The sequence below is a fragment of the Lactuca serriola genome, chromosome 5 (genome assembly GCF_051521515.1).
Source record: "Lactuca serriola cultivar US96UC23 chromosome 5, Lser_US96UC23_V15, whole genome shotgun sequence".
Classification (NCBI taxonomy): Eukaryota; Viridiplantae; Streptophyta; class Magnoliopsida; order Asterales; family Asteraceae; genus Lactuca; species Lactuca serriola.
The window spans coordinates 334,480,256-334,501,043 of NC_136412.1; the positions used below are offsets into that span (position 1 = coordinate 334,480,256).

The 20,788-nt window shown below is 35.5% G+C and overlaps 1 protein-coding gene and 1 pseudogene across 5 annotated transcripts; both read left to right on the forward strand.

Moving 5' to 3' along the window:
- Nucleotides 1–481: 481 nt before the first annotated feature.
- Nucleotides 482–1,983, forward strand: LOC145055280 (protein-S-isoprenylcysteine O-methyltransferase B pseudogene; annotated as a pseudogene). The gene is made up of 2 exons (XR_013685126.1): nucleotides 482–678; nucleotides 1,199–1,983. The product of XR_013685126.1 is annotated as a protein-S-isoprenylcysteine O-methyltransferase B pseudogene (transcript).
- A 2,407-nt stretch (nucleotides 1,984–4,390) lies between these two features.
- On the forward strand, nucleotides 4,391–15,636 carry CYCJ18 (cyclin J18). 4 transcript variants are annotated; one of them, XM_079003578.1, is made up of 10 exons: nucleotides 4,391–4,563; nucleotides 4,651–4,727; nucleotides 5,931–6,027; nucleotides 6,148–6,246; nucleotides 6,325–6,342; nucleotides 6,448–6,518; nucleotides 6,620–6,746; nucleotides 6,845–6,905; nucleotides 13,994–14,051; nucleotides 14,872–15,636. In XM_079003578.1, exons 1-10 carry the CDS (start codon nucleotides 4,498–4,500, stop codon nucleotides 14,882–14,884), a joined length of 687 nt encoding a protein of 228 aa, XP_078859704.1. In that variant the 5' UTR covers nucleotides 4,391–4,497; the 3' UTR covers nucleotides 14,885–15,636. The 4 variants fall into 4 exon arrangements, with proteins under 4 accessions (XP_078859704.1, XP_078859703.1, XP_078859705.1 ...); XM_079003577.1 differs by lacking the exons at nucleotides 13,994–14,051; nucleotides 14,872–15,636 and adding an exon at nucleotides 10,598–10,893; XM_079003579.1 differs by lacking the exon at nucleotides 13,994–14,051 and having other exon boundaries at nucleotides 4,392–4,563; nucleotides 14,872–15,634.
- Nucleotides 15,637–20,788: the final 5,152 nt, after the last annotated feature.

The window sequence follows — 20,788 nt, forward strand, 5'->3', positions numbered from 1 at the left end:
ATATATATATATATATATATATATATATATATATATATATATATATTGTTCAAATCTTTATATAACTTTGTTTTATTCTTTTTTATAATTCATTTTACAATTTTTTAAATTTTACATCCTCATTTTTATACATGGTTTTAACAATTATATTATACTATATTACATTTACCAAGTGGTATAAAATCAAGCTATGGTACTTCTGTATAACATTTACCAAGTGGTATCAGGTGGTGTCCTTCTTCTTTGAGGTCGAGAGTTCAAGTCCGGTCGTGGATATAGGTGGAATAGGTGTTAGCTTAGGAGTAGATTAGATTTGCCGGTTAAAAAAAAAAAAAAACTTACAAAGTGGTATAAAATCATGAACTTTTTTAAATGATTTAATTACACTTTTGGTCCTTTTAGTTTTCAAATAAGAATTTGGTTCTTATTAAATTTAAATATGGGCGCTTTTTGCATTAATAGAACTTCAAGGGTCATCTTTTTTTCATTGCAAACTGTATTTCCAAAACTAATCTCACCACCTCAGGCCTCTCTCTCTCTCCATCTACGACGGATGCCAGCCACGGTGGCGCTTCAGGCTCTCATCGGAGACTACTCGGAGCGGCGACGCTTTTACTATTCTTCTACAGTATTACACTCGATCTCTTCTCAATTCGATCCATCCCTGACTTCTTTTGTGTAAGTATTTCCCTCCTTTTTTCGTAACGCGAATTTGCCATGTATAAATGTTTGTTTGAATACAAAATTAGAATCCACATTTCTTCTAGGTTTAGGTCCGTTGCGTTTACTGGATCTGTTTTGATTTTTTTCTCCTTTATTAAGCTCTTTATACTCGTTTGTGGAGATTAAATGCTTGAATTAATTAGGTTCCGATGTTCCGAGTCAGAAATTTGTGCATTTGTGTTTATATAAACGCACAATTTATGAACTGAAGCTTCGTGTTAATTTTAGAGCTGATAATCATTTCAATTTCGCTCATTGTTCTTGCAAAAACGAAAGAAAAAGAAGTTGATTCCTTGCTTCACGACTGCGTATTTCTGGAGAAAGTTAGAATGTGTCAGAGGGAACTGGATTGATTATGCTTGTTTCGTCTTCTCCTTCAAGAAAAATACATAAATACACTGCATGTAACTATGAATTACAATAATCATCTTTCTAACATTATAGTCAGTGATGTAAATCTGTATCTCCTTTTCAGGTCTGAAGTAAACCCTTAATCGGCAATAGCCTTGAAGAAATGACAGAAATATTGAAGGACACATCTGAGAGACAATTATCCCAACTCTTGTATGCGGTATTCTTCTTTCATGCCTCTGAATACCTTTTAGCAATTGCATGTCATGGGAAATCAAAAGTAACAATCGAGTCTCTTTTAATCAGCAAAGACTACCTCTTAGCAATGATCTTATCCATGCTAGAATACCTACTCGAACTACACTTCTTCCCCAGTTTAAAAAACAATTGGTCAATAAGCAACACAGGGCTTATGTTAGTAATTCTTGGAGAAACCATTAGGAAGCTTGCCATTTTAACAGCTGGAAAGGCTTTTTCTCATATTATTCAAAGATACCATGAAGATGATCACAAATTAATCACTTATGGGATTTATGGAGTAATCCGTCATCCAGGGTACAGTGGTTTCTTGATTTGGTCTGTAGGCACTCAGATTATGTTGTGTAACCCTGTGTCAACCATTGCATTTGCTATAATCCTTTGGGATTTCTTCCATAATAGAATCCCATATGAGGAGTTTTTCTTGAAACAGTTTTTTGGGTTGGAACATGATGCTTATGCTCAACGGGTTTGGTCTGGGATTCCTTTTGTGAAGTAAGTAATTAACAACACATTCGTAAATGTCTAACCTTTCTATACAATTGCAATGTGTGAAGGATTTGAATTTAATTAAGAAGTTGGGTTTACATTTTACAACACATAACAATTGTAAATGAATTTGACTTTTATTGATTTTGTGTTTCTAGATTATGTAGTCATGTTTGAATGAAGTGATATATATGGAGACAATGGGTAAAGGTGGTATAATTTTTGTTGTTCATTTTATTGATTTTATAAATAATTTATGTGCTAAATGTGATATGCTAAGATTACAATAAAATGACATTCAATTCGTGAAAATTATCCTACGCGTTTGTGAGTTCATTTTCCCCCGACATAAATCGACTTTACGGGGCCATTCACGAGATCTCTTAAATTCATGAACTACCTTTATTGCGTGTTTTAAAAGATGACATTTTTTCGTGGGTATCAACCAACATGATTAAGTTTGATCATGTCACATGCAGCTGTTTCCCAAGCATAACTTAATTCAATTCGCTAAGAACTAATAATCATTCTATCGTTTGAACTACTGAGTTTTCCGTAAGAAAGAAATTATTAAGGTTCAAATAAGAAGCAAGAGCCGATGACATTTTTGAAGTACATGGATTCCAAACATAAGAATGCATACTTTAATTTTTATGATCTTATTTTATAATGATATTTGGGTGTAACTTCTAAAAATTTAGAAGTATATCATATGAAACTGAAACTTCTTAAACATAAATTTAGAAGTATAAATCTCCATCAACCACCCGGCAACTATGTTTTTGGATGGTAAAATAAAAGTATTGTAAGTCAGTATGTGACTTAAAGCAAACTTTTAAAACAATAGTATCAAAAATATGATTATGTCATGTTGAAGTATGGATTCAACATTAATATTTGCGGTGAAGTGGTTCCATATAAATGATAATATAAAGATTATTCTATTTATGACTCCATTTTTTGGAACGGTTGGTTAATGGTTAGAAGTTAAATTTACGGAGTTAGTTAATTCACTTACACTCGGATTTGAACCTTAGACCTCCTATTTAAGAGACTTTCCAGCTCTACCAAGTGGGCTAGTTCCACATTGGCCTATTTATGACTACCTTGATAAATGATAATAGGATCTTTGCAACTGCCTTAAACATTACATGTAGATGATTATCGTATAAATTGCATTAAAAATATGATATTGGCAAGAAGACTCATATATAGTAGGTTCATAATTACATATATGGTAGGTTCATAATTACATCTGACCAATGTGAATTCATAAATACATGTATGTATACTTAATGTATTAAGTTAACACAATTATAGAGATATTCAAAAGTGACTGTTGTAGCCATAACCATTATCAATTGATAATAGTAAACATTCCCAGCCTATGTTGACCGAAGATCTTAAAATCTAGAGGGTGTTTGGCTTATCTTTTTGGGAGCCAAAAGTCTTTTTGGCAAAAGTTACAAAAAGACAGCATCTCCAGACTTTTCCAAAAAGTCACTTTTTTCTTATATAAAAAATCAAAAAGTAGCTTTTAAAATGGTGTTACTAAACATTTTTGAATTCTATCTTTTCCAAAAAGAACTTTTGGCCCCTCAAAAGATAAGCCAAACACCCCCTAGTTTCAAAAGGGAAAACTTAATTGCATATAACAAAATTGGATCACTATTGGAATAATCCCAACCCATTCATATGAAGAACAATGATATAAGTTATGCTAATAGGTTTTGATGCTAACATGAAAATAATCAAAATTTAGTTTTTGATGATTCTATTTGAATCACTGAATCACATATGTAAGAGAGAAGTGAGATCATTTCGAAGAGAATTATTGGGGCACAATTCCTAAATCCTAATACAGTAGCACAATTTTTCGTTAGTATATTGACTTGAGCAAATCAATTATATAAAGCAATATATGGTGAAGATCTCCTCAACATTATTGTAATAGACACACATGGAACATTTTATCATCAAAGTATATGAAATAGTCTTTGAGCACATCTAATGTTAAAAACACATTGAATTATTATAACATTTTTACCATTAAAATAAGTAAATATTCTGATTTTATGCATGAAGTTAGGGACATGTTTTCTTATAATATTATACGAAATTTTTTTTCAAAGAAAGAGGTTATATATATATGTAATCAAATGGGGCGAACAACTTCACTTATTATTTTGATTGACCATGAATTACATATTGTTTGTTCATTGACTAATGTGGAAATATGTAATTATGTTATTATGAAAATAAATTGAGAGAAGGAGATGACAACTTCATGTATTATTCTCATCTCAGATCGCCAATTAGACAAAAGTTTGCTCTTCCCCATTTGCTATATAAAAATGAACTCCATGCCTCATATCCTTCAAGGCCTCTTTCATTTACTTTTTCAAAATAAGAAGCTTTCTAGGAATTTTCTTATATGTTTAAGGGAATTCAAAGTTAATAGTATAAAGTTTTTTTAAACCGGTCCAAGTTTAAAACGAATCTAACCGGTTCAACCTGATTTGGACTGAGTTGGTTCATACCCGGTATTGGATCCAGAACCGGCAATTCCACTTCCGGTCTTGTCAAATTATCCGGGTACCCGACCCGGCTCTATATGTATCTTCTAATTTGAGTTTCCCTCCATCCCGATTAGCGGATCCATTCTCGTGCCAAATTATGACGAACGAATTGTGTTCAACTGTGCGAATCCGCGTACTCGATTTCCTCATCCAATCCGCTCAAGTAATCATTCGTAAACCTCATCAGATCGCCATTTTTGCTTGATATATGTCCGTTTTTAATTATGAATAAATTATATCATACAAACAGCAACTTGAAGTTCCTCCCGTTGTCAAGTACTCTGCATTATCCCTCTTTGCCGAAAGATTCTACCCGATTGTCTCCAGGTAATTTATGTTTTACATCCTTCTCTCTGTAATTGAAGTCTGCATCTGAAAAAGTTAATATCGAGATCAGTCAGTTATCAGTAGTTGTATTTCCTCCTTGTTATCATATCTGAATCAATCCAAAACCCTAACTGCGTAAATTACGTGGTCTTAAAAACCCTAGTTATCGATTATTCATGGTGAGAGGCATAGAGGTGTAAATCAAGTCATTGCCATCTGTGAATTCCTATATTGGTTAAAAAATAAGGTATATATTAGTCAACATTACCATCATTAACGGTTTAGTTTGCCAGAACTTTCTCTGCCCTTACCCTTTACTTATTTAAGCAACATGTTACAAGGCCAGTTGTGATTCGGTTATGGAGTTTATATCAAGTTAACAGATTAAATGTTAGACCGGATCCTATTGGAATTCAATTCTATTCTAATCTCGTTTTTTATTGCAAATGATGAATGTACAAAGTCTTCTCTTCTGACCCATGGATATCAAAATTCCATCCTAAAACCCATGGAATGCAATTCCCCACATTTCCTCCTTATCAAAAAACATTCAAATACCCTTTTATCCTTAAATATCTCAAGTAAACTCCTCTTGCTCTTTCTCTCTTCTCCCTCACAAATGCTCAGACAACCAATCATTTGATAGAATTCTATTCTTTAAGATTCCAATTTCTTTTGACATATTTAAATTCCTTGCGAACCCAGTCTTATTTTCTAAATGTTATTATTAAGGGAAGCCCTTTCATAGTTTCATGGTTGTCCAATGCATCCTAGGTCTAATGCAATTTCAAAGAGGTGTCGAATACTCTTATCTGTCCCAAAAACATGTGGGTTGACCAAGAAGAAGTACAATGTTTCTTTCTTTAACAGGATTCCTATTCAAAGTTCCATCAAACAAGTACAAGATATTAGTGAGATAAACCTTGCTCCATAAGTTTTACCAATTCTGCCTTATTATTTAAGGGGTATTTCTGGCATGTGATAATTAATTAAATATGCATAATAACCAAAGAGCCTTTGGCCTATTTGAAAGGTGCTCCTCAAACCAAAAGGTTATACCCCAATGAAATAGGTAAGTATTAAGCTAAACGCAAGAAGTAACAACATACTTGTATATGTTTTGTTTATAATAAACAAAGAAATGAAAGTATATTGCTATTTTGTGCGTTTATGTGAACTGTTAGGTTGTTTTACCTTGAACAGATTTGAGCAGGAGAGCACTGGACACTGGCTTTTACAACCAGTAAGAGAAAGTAATCTTCAGCTGTTTTCTCTTATTGCAATATGGATCTCAAGCAAAGTATGTTAATGTTACCTCAACCTACACTTTTATTACTTCAAATAAACTCTATTATATCTTTTACAATAATTAAAAAAAATATTCGTTTTTTTTTTCTAATAAATTTAAAACCACTTGCAGATTGATGATTCTCTTCCCTTATCGGTAAAAAAGTTGAAAAGTCTGGCAGATAAGATAATACAAGAGCAGCATTATACAACTAGAGATTTTGCAGAAGCTGTAAGCTAATTTTATTATCATTATTATTTTTTCAATCTTTATGGTTGTGATTCTTAAATAGATGAAAAAATTGTGCAGGAAGTGATCTTCATGAAGGTAAATTTTCATACTATATCTATCTCTCTGTACAATAAGGCCATGTTATTTATTTTTTATTTTTTTATTTTTTTGTGACATCATTATGTGGCACCATGAATGAAGGTCTTGGATTATGAGATTGGTACATCAGATATTGTCTTCAGGTTTCTTGAAGACCTAGTTATTCAGTTGAAGTGAGTGAGTGGTTTCAAGTTGTTTTGTTTTTTCATTTGCTAATTACTTTTTGTTAGAGTCACTGATTAATTAATAATAATAATTTTTTGTTTGAGTTTAGGGAGGTTGCAACAGTTGGGGAGCATTTGGATTTTGAAGTATGCATGGACATTATGGATCTTCTTTACGAAAAGGAGGAGACTTCAACTCTTTATAATTCTCCTCATTCTCTTGCTGCATCAATTCTGGCATGTTTCTTACTATTTTTTAATACAAAAGAAAAACATGCTTTATTTATTGGAGTAAAACTTGGAAATTTTTTGATAGTTATTTATTCGTCGTGCAGGTTGCCTCGTATGTGATCACAGTTCCTAAACAAAGATGGGAGTTTCCTATTCTTCCTTGGGGTAAGCTTCCTCCATATATCCTATATCTTTTTTTATTGGTTTAACAAACCTTATATATATTCATCATATAAATCTACAAAAAACTTAAGAAAACCCACAAACCTTCATTTCACCTTTCCACGCATGTCAGCATTGATGTCAACATTGAGATGACAATAATAATAATAATAATAATAATAATAATAATAATAATAATAATAATAATATATGGCTTCGAAAGTCAAACTAAACAAGTGCCATTGTGACCTTGTGTACCATATCCCTTAAAGCTATGAAACAATCCCAGATATGAAAGCATTAAAACAAATAAAAACAAGCCCTTAAATTCACATTAACGTATTGAAAGAGTAACAAGCCTCAATTAAATATTACCTTTTACCATAATTAAACGAAGAGGAAAGAGGGGCGGTGGTACTGTCGACACTGCCGCCCTTTCCGACACCACCACCACCTGGAAAAGTTCCTTTGCAGAGCAGGATTACCAGATCGACACAAATCATGTTTTAAACTTTCAATACTCATACTATGTATGCCACAATTCAAGCTATTCTTTCTCTCTATGCTAGTGGTCATACAACCGGTAAGTATTTTCCGATCGTCTTCTTTTTTGGATTTCGGTGATGGTGTGAGTCATACTGTTCCGATCTATGAAGGTTACGATCCTCGCCAGACTGACGACCTAATGAAGATCCTAACCGAAGGTGGCTACTCTTTAACGAAATCATGATCAGAGCAGAGCGTTACCATCCAAGTTGTAACATCCCAAAACTCAAAACAAAAAATTTTCGATTTTTATATTAAACAAAACTCCAACCAAATATGTTTGTCAAAACCATAAAGTTTTCAGAGCAAAACAAATAACATCCCAAAAGTACATCAGAGTCAATAAGCGGGAAAATCATGGTGTGTGCAATGCGATCATTCCAAGCTCTTCCCTTTTGATCCAAAAGTACATGAAACATAAAATGCAAACCGTAAGCACAAAGCTTAGTGAGTCCCCAAAATACCGCATACCATATATATACGCCAACTCAAGGCTTTACCGGGTCTATTTCACTCCGAGTCTATTTCAACTTATATGTCAGCCCAAGGTGTCAGTACAAGACTGTACCGGTTCTATTTCACCCCATATATATATATATATATATATATATATATATATATATATATATATATATATATATATATATATATATATAGCAAACATGCACACATACATACAACACATACAATAGGAGTCACAAAGACCACAAGCACATTACAATCCCTTTACAATATAGTGAGCAAACTCATCTCAGTCTGTTGTCAGTTAAATAGATGCTTGGGCTGTTTAACCGGAGAATCCCCACAATAATCAATCGAATAAAACCCTAATTAATAATTGGGTCATAAACATAGTCGAGACTTAAACAACTAATCCTAAGTCCTAGGGTAAAAGACCATTTTACCCTTCCCTCAATTGGCCTAAATAACCGAGCCCCAAACTCAATGGCACTAAAAAGCCAACAGTGACCCAAATCCAAAAGACACTTGAGGCCCAACAAAAGCCCAAACCCCTAAAGTCTAAAGGTGGCATATACCACAAAAGCCTATGACTAGGCCGAGTACGCTAAGCGTACCAGAAGTACGCCCGGCGTACTGGGTGGCTTCGGGTGATCGGGGACTCGGATGCGTTTGCGTACGCCCGATGTACGCCCCTTGTTAAGCCATTTTGCCATTAAGCACTTAATGCTTAAGACTCAACGTCCAAAGATCCAAACCTTGGGGAACGTCTTAACCCATAATGTCATTAACTTGATGCCTTTGCATGACTCAAATCAACTCAAACCCTAGATTTAGCATCCTACTTTCACCAAGTGGACATAAACTCATGCATGGTTGATCCTCAACCATCTAGATGCTTACTTTATGGACTAGGGATCTCAGAAACATCAAGAGGAGCTACTCATAACTTCTGGAGCTGTAAAATTCCACTAGATCTCATATATGAGACCAAAAAGTGACCAAAACTCCATAATATCTAGATCTAAGCATAGAATGAGCAAGGTCCAAGCTTTATACCTCAATGAAGCTGGAAATGATGAGTGAAATCTGGATCTACAAGCTCCTCCTTGATCAAAGCTCATTCTCCAAGTTTCTTCTTCTTCAAGGTTCACCAACACTCACTAAAACACACACAAAGGGGGTCAAGTCTCTCTATATATGAACTAGGGTTTCGAAATGAGGCTCCAAAGAGCAATGGAGGTCGGGAAATGAGAGAACCTTGGGACATAAGGTTGTTTAAATGGGGTCCAAACCCTAAAATTAGGGTTTGTCCACTAATTACGTACGCCCAACGTACACACTCTCCTCCCAAAAATTACAATAATGCCCCTAAGGACCAAAATTGCAGACTAATTACACACTAAGGGTCAAAATGAAAAATACATTGAATCGGGTGTTACATAAGTAACCACATCTTGCCACCGTTGCCCAAGCCATCACCGGTTGCCACCGTTGTCCAAGCCATCGCCACTCGCCACCGATTCACCTCCATGGATCTCGATCTCGATATATCATCTTTTAATCTCACCCTTGCCCCTTCCCTATGGTTTGTGTAATGAATTTCAATTTTTTTTTTATATATAATTTTATCATCATAATGAGGTTCATGTTTTAAATTAAATCATAGGTGTGCTGATTTGGATTTGCAGGGTAACGATCCAAATTCTGGGTATTCAAAGAAATAAGGGAAGTTGGGTCAAGAGAAAATGCTTATGTTGCAAGGGGTAATCGGGTTACCTCTTCATACTTTCCCAAGGGACTATTAAACCCGACAAAAGTCACTTTATGCTCCTAAAAAGCAACAAAAATAGTTTACGGACCGATCAAACCACTTCTTGAAACTTCGTAGGGCTAGATTGTCATTTCCCCTTAAAACTTTCCTGTTTCATTTCATTGAGTTATTGCATCAAAGACTTTGTGTGCATCCTCATGAAAGTCGATTGGAGGAGCATAGCAATAGCAATGGATTTTACCGGAAAAAGCCTTGTTGCGTGGTGCAACGATGACGGTAAGACGCATTGACAATAGGTCGTTGGCAATAGCAGTAAAAGTAACCACTATACACTCTTCACATCTAAAAACCGGTGGTAGGACACATTGTAGCTGTAGTTTAGTGGGGCGTTAAAAAAAACTTGTGGGAGGAGGCAGCGATGAAGACGGTCATTTTGCTGGAGGTAAGAGTAAGAGACGCCAGTGGGTTTGACGTCGACGACAGTGGCAGTGGTGGTGGGCATCGCCATTGGTAGAAAGAAAATGGTAGATGATTGTTTCTCTTAAAAAACTGGTGGTAGGAGGTAGCAACTTCGGCGATAGGAGGCGGCAATGGGAGAGGGAGGAGACAGTGGTGGCTCCGATTTTTGCGGTAGTGGTGGGTATCAAGGAGTGATTTTTTTTAAGCAAATCTCGATGGTTTCGTATATATAGCACGAAGATGTTTGATTTTTTTTTTTTTATTATCATCTTTGGCCTTTGAAGCATATTTTATTGCATTTTTAGTGCCTACAAATGAAAGTGATTTTTGAAAAAAAAAAAAAGATAATAATAAAAAAAAGCCATACGAATATACGATAACCTGAGTTTTAGATCTCAATACTCACTAAAATGAGAATTTACAGTGTCTCTTACATTCCTTCAAATAAATAATGCAGTGAAATATGGACTGGCATGCAAAGAGGATATCATAGAAGTTGTTAGAGACATATTGAAACATGTGTTGCAACCATGTTCAATGTGAGATGCTTCCACAAGGCAAAAATATCTCGTACATTCCTTTAAAGCAAAGGACGAATTAACATATTCAAATACTATTCCAAAATGCAATCAAACTTGGTATGGTTGTTAGAATGATCAAATATGGATGGAATTGATGTTTGCATAAATCAAAGAGACATCGACCATGCGCAAACATTGGTAAAATAAAATAGTTTTAGGTCTTAACTAGCTTTTATATGTTCAACTCTTTACTTCAGTAGTTACAAATTTATCTAATAATAACTCATCCAATTTAATATCCAAATTAATATGGTTTAAAATAATCATCTATCTCAAAGCATATTAATTTATTTTGAAGCATATTAATCTAAAACTACAAAAACTTTTTTAATTTATGTATCAATTACTATATCTTAAAATCTATATATTTTTAACTAATAACATTTAAATGATTAATTGAAATGTGATGTTCAATATAATATTTTATTTGAGTTATTTTTTATCTAAAAAGTTATTTTTTAATCTTATAAAGGATAATATTTACGTAATGATATATATATATATATATATATATATATATATATATATATATATATATATATATATATATATATTCTAAATTATAATAATTCGAATATAAGTGTCTATTTTTTTTGTTAGTTTTTAAAAGTAATTAAAACTTATTAAAATCATAAAAGTTCATTTGAAAAAATATGGTTTTGTTAAAGTGGAAATCTTTAAATTCAAGAAAACTTTATAAAAACATTACTCAATAATTTAATGTAATGAATCATACATTAAGGACATAATTATTTAAAAGTATAGTTAATTTATCTTTTTATATATCTATAAGTTTTAGTAGTGACATTAATTTATACCTCTGTATCATGTTACCGAGAAAATAAAAAATAAAAGGAGAAGACATAGTTTACCACCACAAGGTCTCTAATTAGCAAGCCGTCCTAGACAATATTATGATCCTAATACATCAAAGAACACAATCACTTAAAATTATAGTAAGTTGTCATTTTATATATCTATTTAGAAGTGACATTTGTTCGTATCATGTAACCGAGAAGAAAAAAGAAAAGAAAAGAAATAAAAGATAGATGGTTCGTCATTACATGGTCTCTAATCAACATGATCGCCTTAGGTAGCATTATGACCTTGACATGACTATTGTGTTACATCGTCATCCTACAAAATATACGTCATATATAACACATAGCCTTGTGGTAGTTGGTTTAAAAATAAACTATTTGACAATTTTTTAATTTTGATTATGATGATTTTTTGAAATCTTAAATGATGTTTTAGTTGTAATATCACGTTCTTTATTAATATAGAAACTACTTTCTTAAAAAACTTATTGTAACATCCCAATTTTAATGGAGTAATTAAATAGTAAAGCAGGAGTCCCGGGAAGTAATTTTATTATTGTTGTATTTTATTATAGCCCAAAAATCGTATGATAATTGGAGGAGTGTTGGTTCGGGAAGCTAAATGTCAATATTTGAACCTCTGGGGGCTTAATATAAAAGAAATTATGGAAGCAAGGGTTAAAAAGTAAATATTGGACTTGATTAGTAAGGATTTTTCAAAGGAGGGGTCGAAATCGTAAATTAGGTATCAGTTTTGAAAGAAATATGGCAAGGAGGGACCGTTTGTGTTATTATGGGAAAAGTTGGTGATAACCGGGTATAAAGCTTCGCTATTGTTTAAACCCTAAACCTAACACTTCTTTCACCAGCTGCAACCATCCTTATGCCCCCCTCCATTTGGCTGTCACCTTCTCAATGACCACCTTCGGTCGTTGTTGCCTTGCCAAACCCGACCACCACCATAACTTGTTGTCGCGCCTCGTGAACGGAATAGGAGAACCACCGAAGACCGTTGGAACCGTGCCCGCCGACGTCAGCTTAGGCCGTCGGGACCATTGCGGTGGCAATGGCGCTGTGAACGGGTCCGCTCGATTGCGCCGCTGCCACCCTCCGTGTTCTTCTCTCTCTCTTCTCTGTTCCTTTGCTGTTGTGGCTGTCGATTCGAAGCAACCATCGACACTAGGGAAGGTTCTGCCACCAAGGGTCGTCGCTGTTGCCATCGTTGCACGCCACCATCGTCGTTTGCGTCACCAGATGGGGTCGTTGGGCTCTTCTTCACTCAAGAAGAGCGCGTGTGTGCGTTTAGGTGGCTGGTGTGGGTAGCTATGAGCTTGGAAACCAAAAGAGACCACTGCCACCACCTTACGGTGGTGGCTACCATCGTGAATTAGCTATGGTCGCTGCCAAACGCCACTAGGAGGGTGGCTGAATCCAAGTGCAAGCAAGTAATGTATGGGTGTTTGTTTCTATTGTAGTGTGTGTTGTGTGTGTAGTTTAATGGCTGGAAAACTAAGAACCGCCACCGCCACCACCGTGAGGTGGTGGCTGCCACCATGTGTGTGTTTATGTAGTTAGTGTGTGTATATTCTTGGTTAAGGCATTGTAACTTGTAACTAGCAAAAATATAATGAAAGAAAAACCCAAAACACCACTGTAGGGTGGTGGTCGCCACCTCCTGCCGCCGTGTCGGGTGGCGGTGTGTTTTGACCTCGTTTGGGGGTGTTTGGACAATGTGGAATCAAGGAAACCCTAATGGGACCAAAGAAGCCCTAGTGGGCCCAATAAGGCCCAAAGTGACCTAAAAGCCCAATCAAGGGACTAATGGGCTCGTATTGGGTTGGGAAACCCTAATTAGGGTTTGGGAAAAAGCCTAATGCTAATAAAACCCTAATTGTGTGAATTTATCGGAGCACACACGAGATTATTTAGTAACTTGAAATATAAAATAATAATTATTGGCAAATTAACCTAAGGCAATATTGGACTTAATGGATTAAGTCCTTAGTGAATTAAGTCCTTAATAGGTTAAGTAAGAAACACTTAACCCTAATCATCATTTCATGTGAAAGCCCTAATCTCTCTCGGGCCTTGAGTTGGGCCTTCCTATTGGGCTTTGGCAAGTGGATTATTAATGGACCATCCAAGAATGATCAGATGGACTAGAATATATTGATGGGCTTTAGGGTAAGGCCCATCTGAGGGGTTAGGCCCAATTTGGAAAATTAGCCATAGTTTGGGCCTTCATGAGTATGTGATATTGGGCCATGGGAATTGGACTGGAATAGTTGGATGGGCCTTAAGGAAAGACCATGTAGAGGTTTGGGTCCAATTTGGAAAATTGGGCCATATGTTGGGCTTTGGCCCATTACTTGACTGTTGGACTTTTGGTGTGTGTGTTGGATCTTGGGCTTGGAACCCAATTATTAATTGGGTATTGTTTGATGTTGACAGTTAGGGAATCTGTCAACCAGCAGCGGGAGTTTTATTTGCGGGACTTCAGCAGTGTCAGGTGAGTTCTCCTCACTATACAGACAGGGTCTACGACATTAGGTCGGTCCCTTTGGATTTTATCCTGGATTTAGTATGTTATGTTGTTATGATCTGATAGATATGTACCCTGGTAGTTAGGGTGTTACTATGCTGTTATGATCTGTTAGATTTGTACCCTGGTAGTTAGGGTGTTGCTATGCTGTTATGATTTTATATCTGTACCCTGGTAGTTAGGGTGTTGCTATGCTGTTATGATCTGTTAGATCTGTACCCTGGTAGTTAGGGTGTTGCTATGCTGTTATGATATGTTAGATATGTACCCTGGTAGTTAGGGTGTTGCTATGCATTTATGATCTGTTAGATCTGTACCCTGGTAGTTAGGGTGTTATTATGTTGTTATGATCAGTTAGATTTGTACCCTGGTAGTTAGGGTGTTGTTATGCTATCATATGATCTGTTAGATCGATATCCTGGTAGATAGGATGATGTTATGCTTAGCAGTCGGTATGATTTGTGTTATTGTTCGATTATTTGTTGTATGTATGTCGACATATGTGGTTGGGTTGGGTTGAGGCGGTCCTGCTTTGTGCTGCAGGCCAACATATCCAATGAGCGGTCCGGATAGGTTGTAGGCCCTACGAGGCGGTCCAGTCATGCCGAAGGCTCGGAGAGCGGTCCAGATAGACTGAAGGCCTATGAGGCGGTCCAGTCAAGTTGACGATTCATTATGCATGTTGTTCTGTATTTGTTAATATGATATGATTATGGTTATTTGAGGTTGGTATTTTGGGGGTAACTCACTAAGCTCTCGGGCTTACAGTTTCAGTTTATTGTTTCAGGTACATCAGATGATCGTAGGAAGACAAATGCGTGATCGTACAGCTCCTCATATTTTATGGTTTTATGAATTGATTCTGGGGATACTCTGATGTCTGAACTATTTTGAAAACAAACTATAGTAACTTGATGGTTTTAAAATGTATTAAAAAGTTTTAATTTGGCTTGAATTTTATGGGTGTTACAAGTTGGTATCAGAGCCTTGGTTTGAGTGAATTGGAGGAACATTCGTGTGAATCCAATCTCAAATCAAGGAAGAGTTTTCAAAATGATTTGTAAATGGTTTTCAAAATAAGTAAAGGAGGATGCAGGGTGTACGATCAACCGGAGCTAGTAAGTAGACCTCAAAATACCATACAATTATTTGATTATGTGATATGTTAGAACATGCTATTACTAGGCTTGGGATATTCAGGAATTGCATGATAGAATTGCCTGATTACATGATGCCTGCTAGCCTAGGGTTTTCCTTATATGAGATTGACATCATTACTGTAGTTACTTGTGTATGCATCACAACTGTATTTAATTAAGATCTTATAGCCTGAGAATGTTTGAATTGGCCTTGTGTTCTGTTCTTGCTTAAGTCTATAGGGTCCAACGTTATGTATAGCTAGTATACACCAGTGCTGCAGGGTTGGTGGAAGTTTCATGGATGGGTGAGTTGTGTGAGGTCGGTAGGTCAGTTGTGAGACAATTAGCATTCCTCTAGGAGTGAGGATTGAGCGCTTGGTATGGTTATGTATATTGTTAGGGCGTTGTGATGATACTTGAGACAAATATGGGTAGGTGTGGAAGGTAGTATGGGAGTCACAACCCCTGGGGTTTAGTTGGAAGTTGGTCCCATGTTATGGTATGGATTATTCGAGACGTTTGGAGACCGGATCCAGGTCAGGATCGAGAGTTGGCAGCCATGATAGGCTAGTGTTGTCAGAGGATCATGTCAGTGAGATCATCCAGGAGGAGGTGATCAAGATTGTTTGGGGACCGTTGTCGGAGATGTTTAGGTGTAGCAAGATCGCCATGGTTGACTATTTTGACGAGCGCTTTACAGCTAGTGCTGACACGATTGTCATGGAGGCTATAGCAACTGTAAGAACGACAAGGAGAGGAGTTGGTCGAGTTTTCTAGTACTGGGATTTGCTACTGGTGCGTATTCTGATGAGTCGAGGGCTGCAGTTATGTGGGATTAGAGAGATGTTCTGTACTCGTTATATTCCGCGGATTGAGCGAGCGGGAAAGGCTAACACATGAGTTTCTGGATGTGAGGCTTCGGGGGGTTTTGCTTGAGGGTGTAATGTGAGTCTCGGGGGACTTCGGAAAGAGGTGATAATTATGTTCAGCTGGGGTTTTGACAGTTGGAAGTGGAATGGTTAATTGATGGATTGGGTTGTCGTTTTATAGGGAAAGGATTGTGCCCTTTCAGTTTTTCAAGCCCGAAGGAGTAAGCATGCTTGTGACCCAGGATCAAGTTGTATTCCAGCTCGGGGAAAATTGGTTGTAGGGATTTGTGATATTATTTCAGCGCCGGTGAGAGCGGGTGGGTCGATGTGGCATAAGCATTTTGGAGGTCTAGTTCGTCTTGGATCTCTTGTATCGGGCGATAAGGATTGATTGCACGATCTATTGCACTTTTGGGATTTCAGACTATGTCTTGGGAGTAGTTATAGCCCGGTTTAGGGCAGAGGTAGTTTCAAATACTGCAGTTTAGCGGTGGATGACCGAGCTGGTGAGTGAGTCAGGGTGCGAGACCCTGAATGACATGATTTCTAGAGCCGAGGGCGGGAGATTGTTGGAGCACTTTGGAAGAACGGTATTATATGGGAGGTCTGCGGACAGGGTCCCACAGGATGGTTATTCAGCATCGTCGGGATTCAGTAGTTTAGTAACCACTATTGACTCGTAGAGGTAAGCGCCACGGGAAGTAACTCATTGTTGAGATATTAGTTGGAACATCTACCTCTTGGACTTCAAGATTTAAGTATGGGGTCATTCGAGCGTTTGGGACTGCTGATTTCACTGGAATTCGGGGAGTGTTCATTTGGTTCATAGAAGTGTGTGATCATTTGGGATTGGCTAGTGATGGAATACTAGTTGGAAAGAACTGGTCGTCTGATCGATCGTTGGAGAGTGAGAAGGATTGGAAATTCTTAAACTTTCATGTAGTGTGCAGACTTAGTCGTATCTAAGCGGGGGAGTATTGTTTAGGGTTTTAGAAGCAGGAGTGGTTTTGAAATTGGGATAACTTCCGTATCCCTGTCATGGAGAAAGGAAGCCCAAGTTGGATGTTCGGTTTGTTGGTTGTGTGACTTGGGAGTTTGGTAAAACTCCCAAGCATGTGTATCACGTCTTCTTGGTGCTTGATAGCAAAAGTCAAGAAACCAGGTTGAAGTTCTAGTCATGAATTGAGTTCAATTCAAGTATTCGATCGGGGTGTGCTCGATTCTGAAGGATTTTGGATTGATTGATTGAAGGTTTGTTAGCTGCCAGGGCTCGGCAGTACCTTCAGCACATGTGTGAGGGTTATTAGGGTATGTGGTAGACACGCGGGTCAGGGAACAGACCACGGACTTCCGAGAGAATGGACGATCGACATGAGGCCTAGGGTTAGGCCGGGGTTAGAATCCACGAAATCGGTCAAGAGTTCGGAACCCTAAGTGGGTGAGAACATTCTGTTTGGAAAGTATCACCGGGGGGGGGGGGGGGGTAGGTTGTTCCCAAGTATTGAACATGTTGCTGAAGACTTTGTATGTATTGTAGATTTGTGTGCGGGTATTGAGTATGCTGTTATGCTATATCAATCAGTTGTTCCCAAGTATTGAACATGTTGCTGGGGTAGGCTGAAAACTCTGGTGTATTTTTGGGTTGATCGGAAGTTGTTATTAGAAATCGGATAGAGTATAGAGAATCTTGGTGATTTCATTAGTTCAGAGTGTCTCATAGGATTAATCTGCCTGGATCAGGTAGTACCCTAGTTGGGGGCCGGGAGTGGATCTGAATGGGTATCCGTCAGTTTTGAGAAGGCTTGGGATTAGAATGTTCTGTCGTTCAGGTTCTGGGAACCGTATTAGACCTGGTTAAACTAGTGATAAGACTGTAGGAACGCCACTACAATTATGAGACCAATAAAGCAATGGATTGTAACGTAAAAAGTGAATTTTTGATAAGCTACCTTTAACCTTAGCAATCTAAACAAAAGTTGTAGTAGACGTTAAACCGAGAGCATACATATAGAGAACATCCAAATTTGACTTCGTTTGAGGAAGTTATGATTTTTCTAAGATTTGGCATCACAGTATACAACTCATAAATTGAATTTTAGATCGGCCAATTTTAGCCAAAATGATCTAAATGAGAATTGAAGATATCATTAATAGGAGTTAAACGATACAAAGGCAGTCGAAAACTGAGTCTGTATGTAGAAGTTATGAATTGTACACGGTCGTTAACAGTATAATCTTCTCAGACTATTAAATTTAAAATTGGTCAAGAATTAGTCAATGGGGTCATAAGGAAAGTTGTAGATCTTGTCAATACCTACGCGTAGATATAAAGAATGTAAAAAACGGAGATTGTATGCGAACATTATGATTTTTTAAAAATTGGTTGTTTTACCTGCGTCCGGCGCCATGTGTCATCATTAGGTGAAGCCTTGGGGCCTACGCAAGGCTCACAACGTGAGAGGCCCCCAGACAACCTATAAATAAATGCACAAATCTCTCATTTCTTCACACCAAAACCATTATTTCTCTCTCGATACCCCCAAACCCTCTCTTCCATTCCCTAGCATTTCCCAAGTGTTAGAGGCGAGTCCCGGAGCACCAGAAGGCTCTGAGAAGAAGAGCTTTCGGCTCAGAAGTTTTGTTACTGCAGAGTCCGACTCCTAACTAAACCCATTTGTAAGTGAGTTATGCTTACCCTTCTTTAAGTATATCTTATGCTTAAGTTCATTATCATTATTATGAACCTATAAACAATATATGTGCTAAGTATTATAAATTATACAAAGTGTTATTATAATACCTTTTAACTGCTCACGGTACGGGGAATCGGGTTTGAAGGGCCGCATAGGGTTGTTGGATTTCAGAACAACTTTAATGCCAAACTGGTCTTGCCTCCTATGTTTCATGTATGGCTCATGTCTGTACGTAGTAGTTGAAAAATATTGTTTAACACTTATATAATACAAGAAAAACAATATTGCTCGTAGACGTTGAGTTAATGATAAATCTAGACTAATAAATAGTCACAATAAACATTAGACAAAAATCTAGTAATATAATACTAGGTTTCATCGAAAGAAAAGAAAATTGTTAAAAGCGAAATGCTGCTCAAATTTCGAGTCGTCACTTTAACAAGTGGGTGCATAGTTACTTTCATCTTACACATAAATATAAAGTATTTAATATATATTACGTGTTATGTGTGCATATTATTTGTGTTCTTGATATCTATGATGAATGAACCAAATATACATGTTTTATTTATATACATATTTAAAACATAACACGGTTATGAACAGTAAATTTATAGTTTTTTTTTACTCTTTTGCCTCAAATGTTTTATCTATTGCCATTTTTCCCTAAGCTTTTGTTTTTGACTTTTTTGGCTCAATTCTTTTGCTCGCTTTTGCTTTCAACAATTGTCATTTCTTTTATTTTAAATAAACGGTTCTTAGGTTTTGCTGAATCTGACTTTTTTGGTTTATTTTTGTTTTTTTATATATATTAAAGATTTTTGTAGTGTGTTCTGTGAGAGAATTGACTTATTTTACATAAATGGTCTTTAGGTTTTGTTGAATTTGACATTTTTGGTCCATTTTTGTTTTTTATATATCTTAAAGATTTTTTTAGGAAAATGGCTTAATTTACATGAATGGCCCCTAGATTTTGTTGAACTTGACACTTTTCGTCCGATTTTTGTTTAAAAAAAAGGTTTTGGATGAAGCTCGAATCAACTACTATTTTCATTAATCTTAAGCCATTTTACCATTAACTTTTGGTTTTAAACCATCTTTTACCGTTTATTATAAAATTGGTCTCTTATATTTTCTTTTTAATGTTTATTTTGTCAAACTTTTTTTTTTTATAACTTTTTTACAATTTTCTTTTTATATATTTTTTTAAACAAAGTCTTTATTTAGAAATCTATTTTGTTACAACTTTGTTTTATATAAACTCATTTTTATAAAAAGTAGTTCTTACAAATACTTTATTATTTGTATTTTATGTATGTTTTCTAAAACTTCTATTTTTTATAAATTATATTTTTTAATTCATTTTATATATTTTACCAAAAATATTTTTTATAGCTTCTTCTACTTGTTTATTTTTTTTACAAATTGTTTTTACAAAATTACTATTTTTTAGAACATTAATATATATATATATATATATATATATATATATATATATATTTGTTTGTACGTATGTATAATAAGATTTCTCCATATTTAAATTTAATTTTTTTTTCGAAATTCATTTTCTATTTTCTATATATTGGTTTTTAGGCATCAATAGTTGTAATAATTATAATTTTTCAAAAAGCCAACTTTTATAATTAAAAACAATATTAGTTATGAATAACATAAATTAAAAAAAATCATATTAAGATTATGTTTGGCATACTAACCAATAAAAAATAATGTTTGATTTGTCAAACATAACAACTTAAAAAATCTCATAAAATAAGATAACTTATTAAATGGTTATGATACCCCAAACATCTTAAGTTATTTTGAAAATGATAATTAATATTTGAAAAAGAAGAATGATGAACTAAAAATGGTCAACAAAACTTATTTTTTAATTTAATTATATGTTCATTCAAGCTTATTAAACATAATAATATTGAATATAATAACCTAAATCAAAATTTTATATTAAGAAAAAATATGACCGAAATCTAGTTTGATTTAAA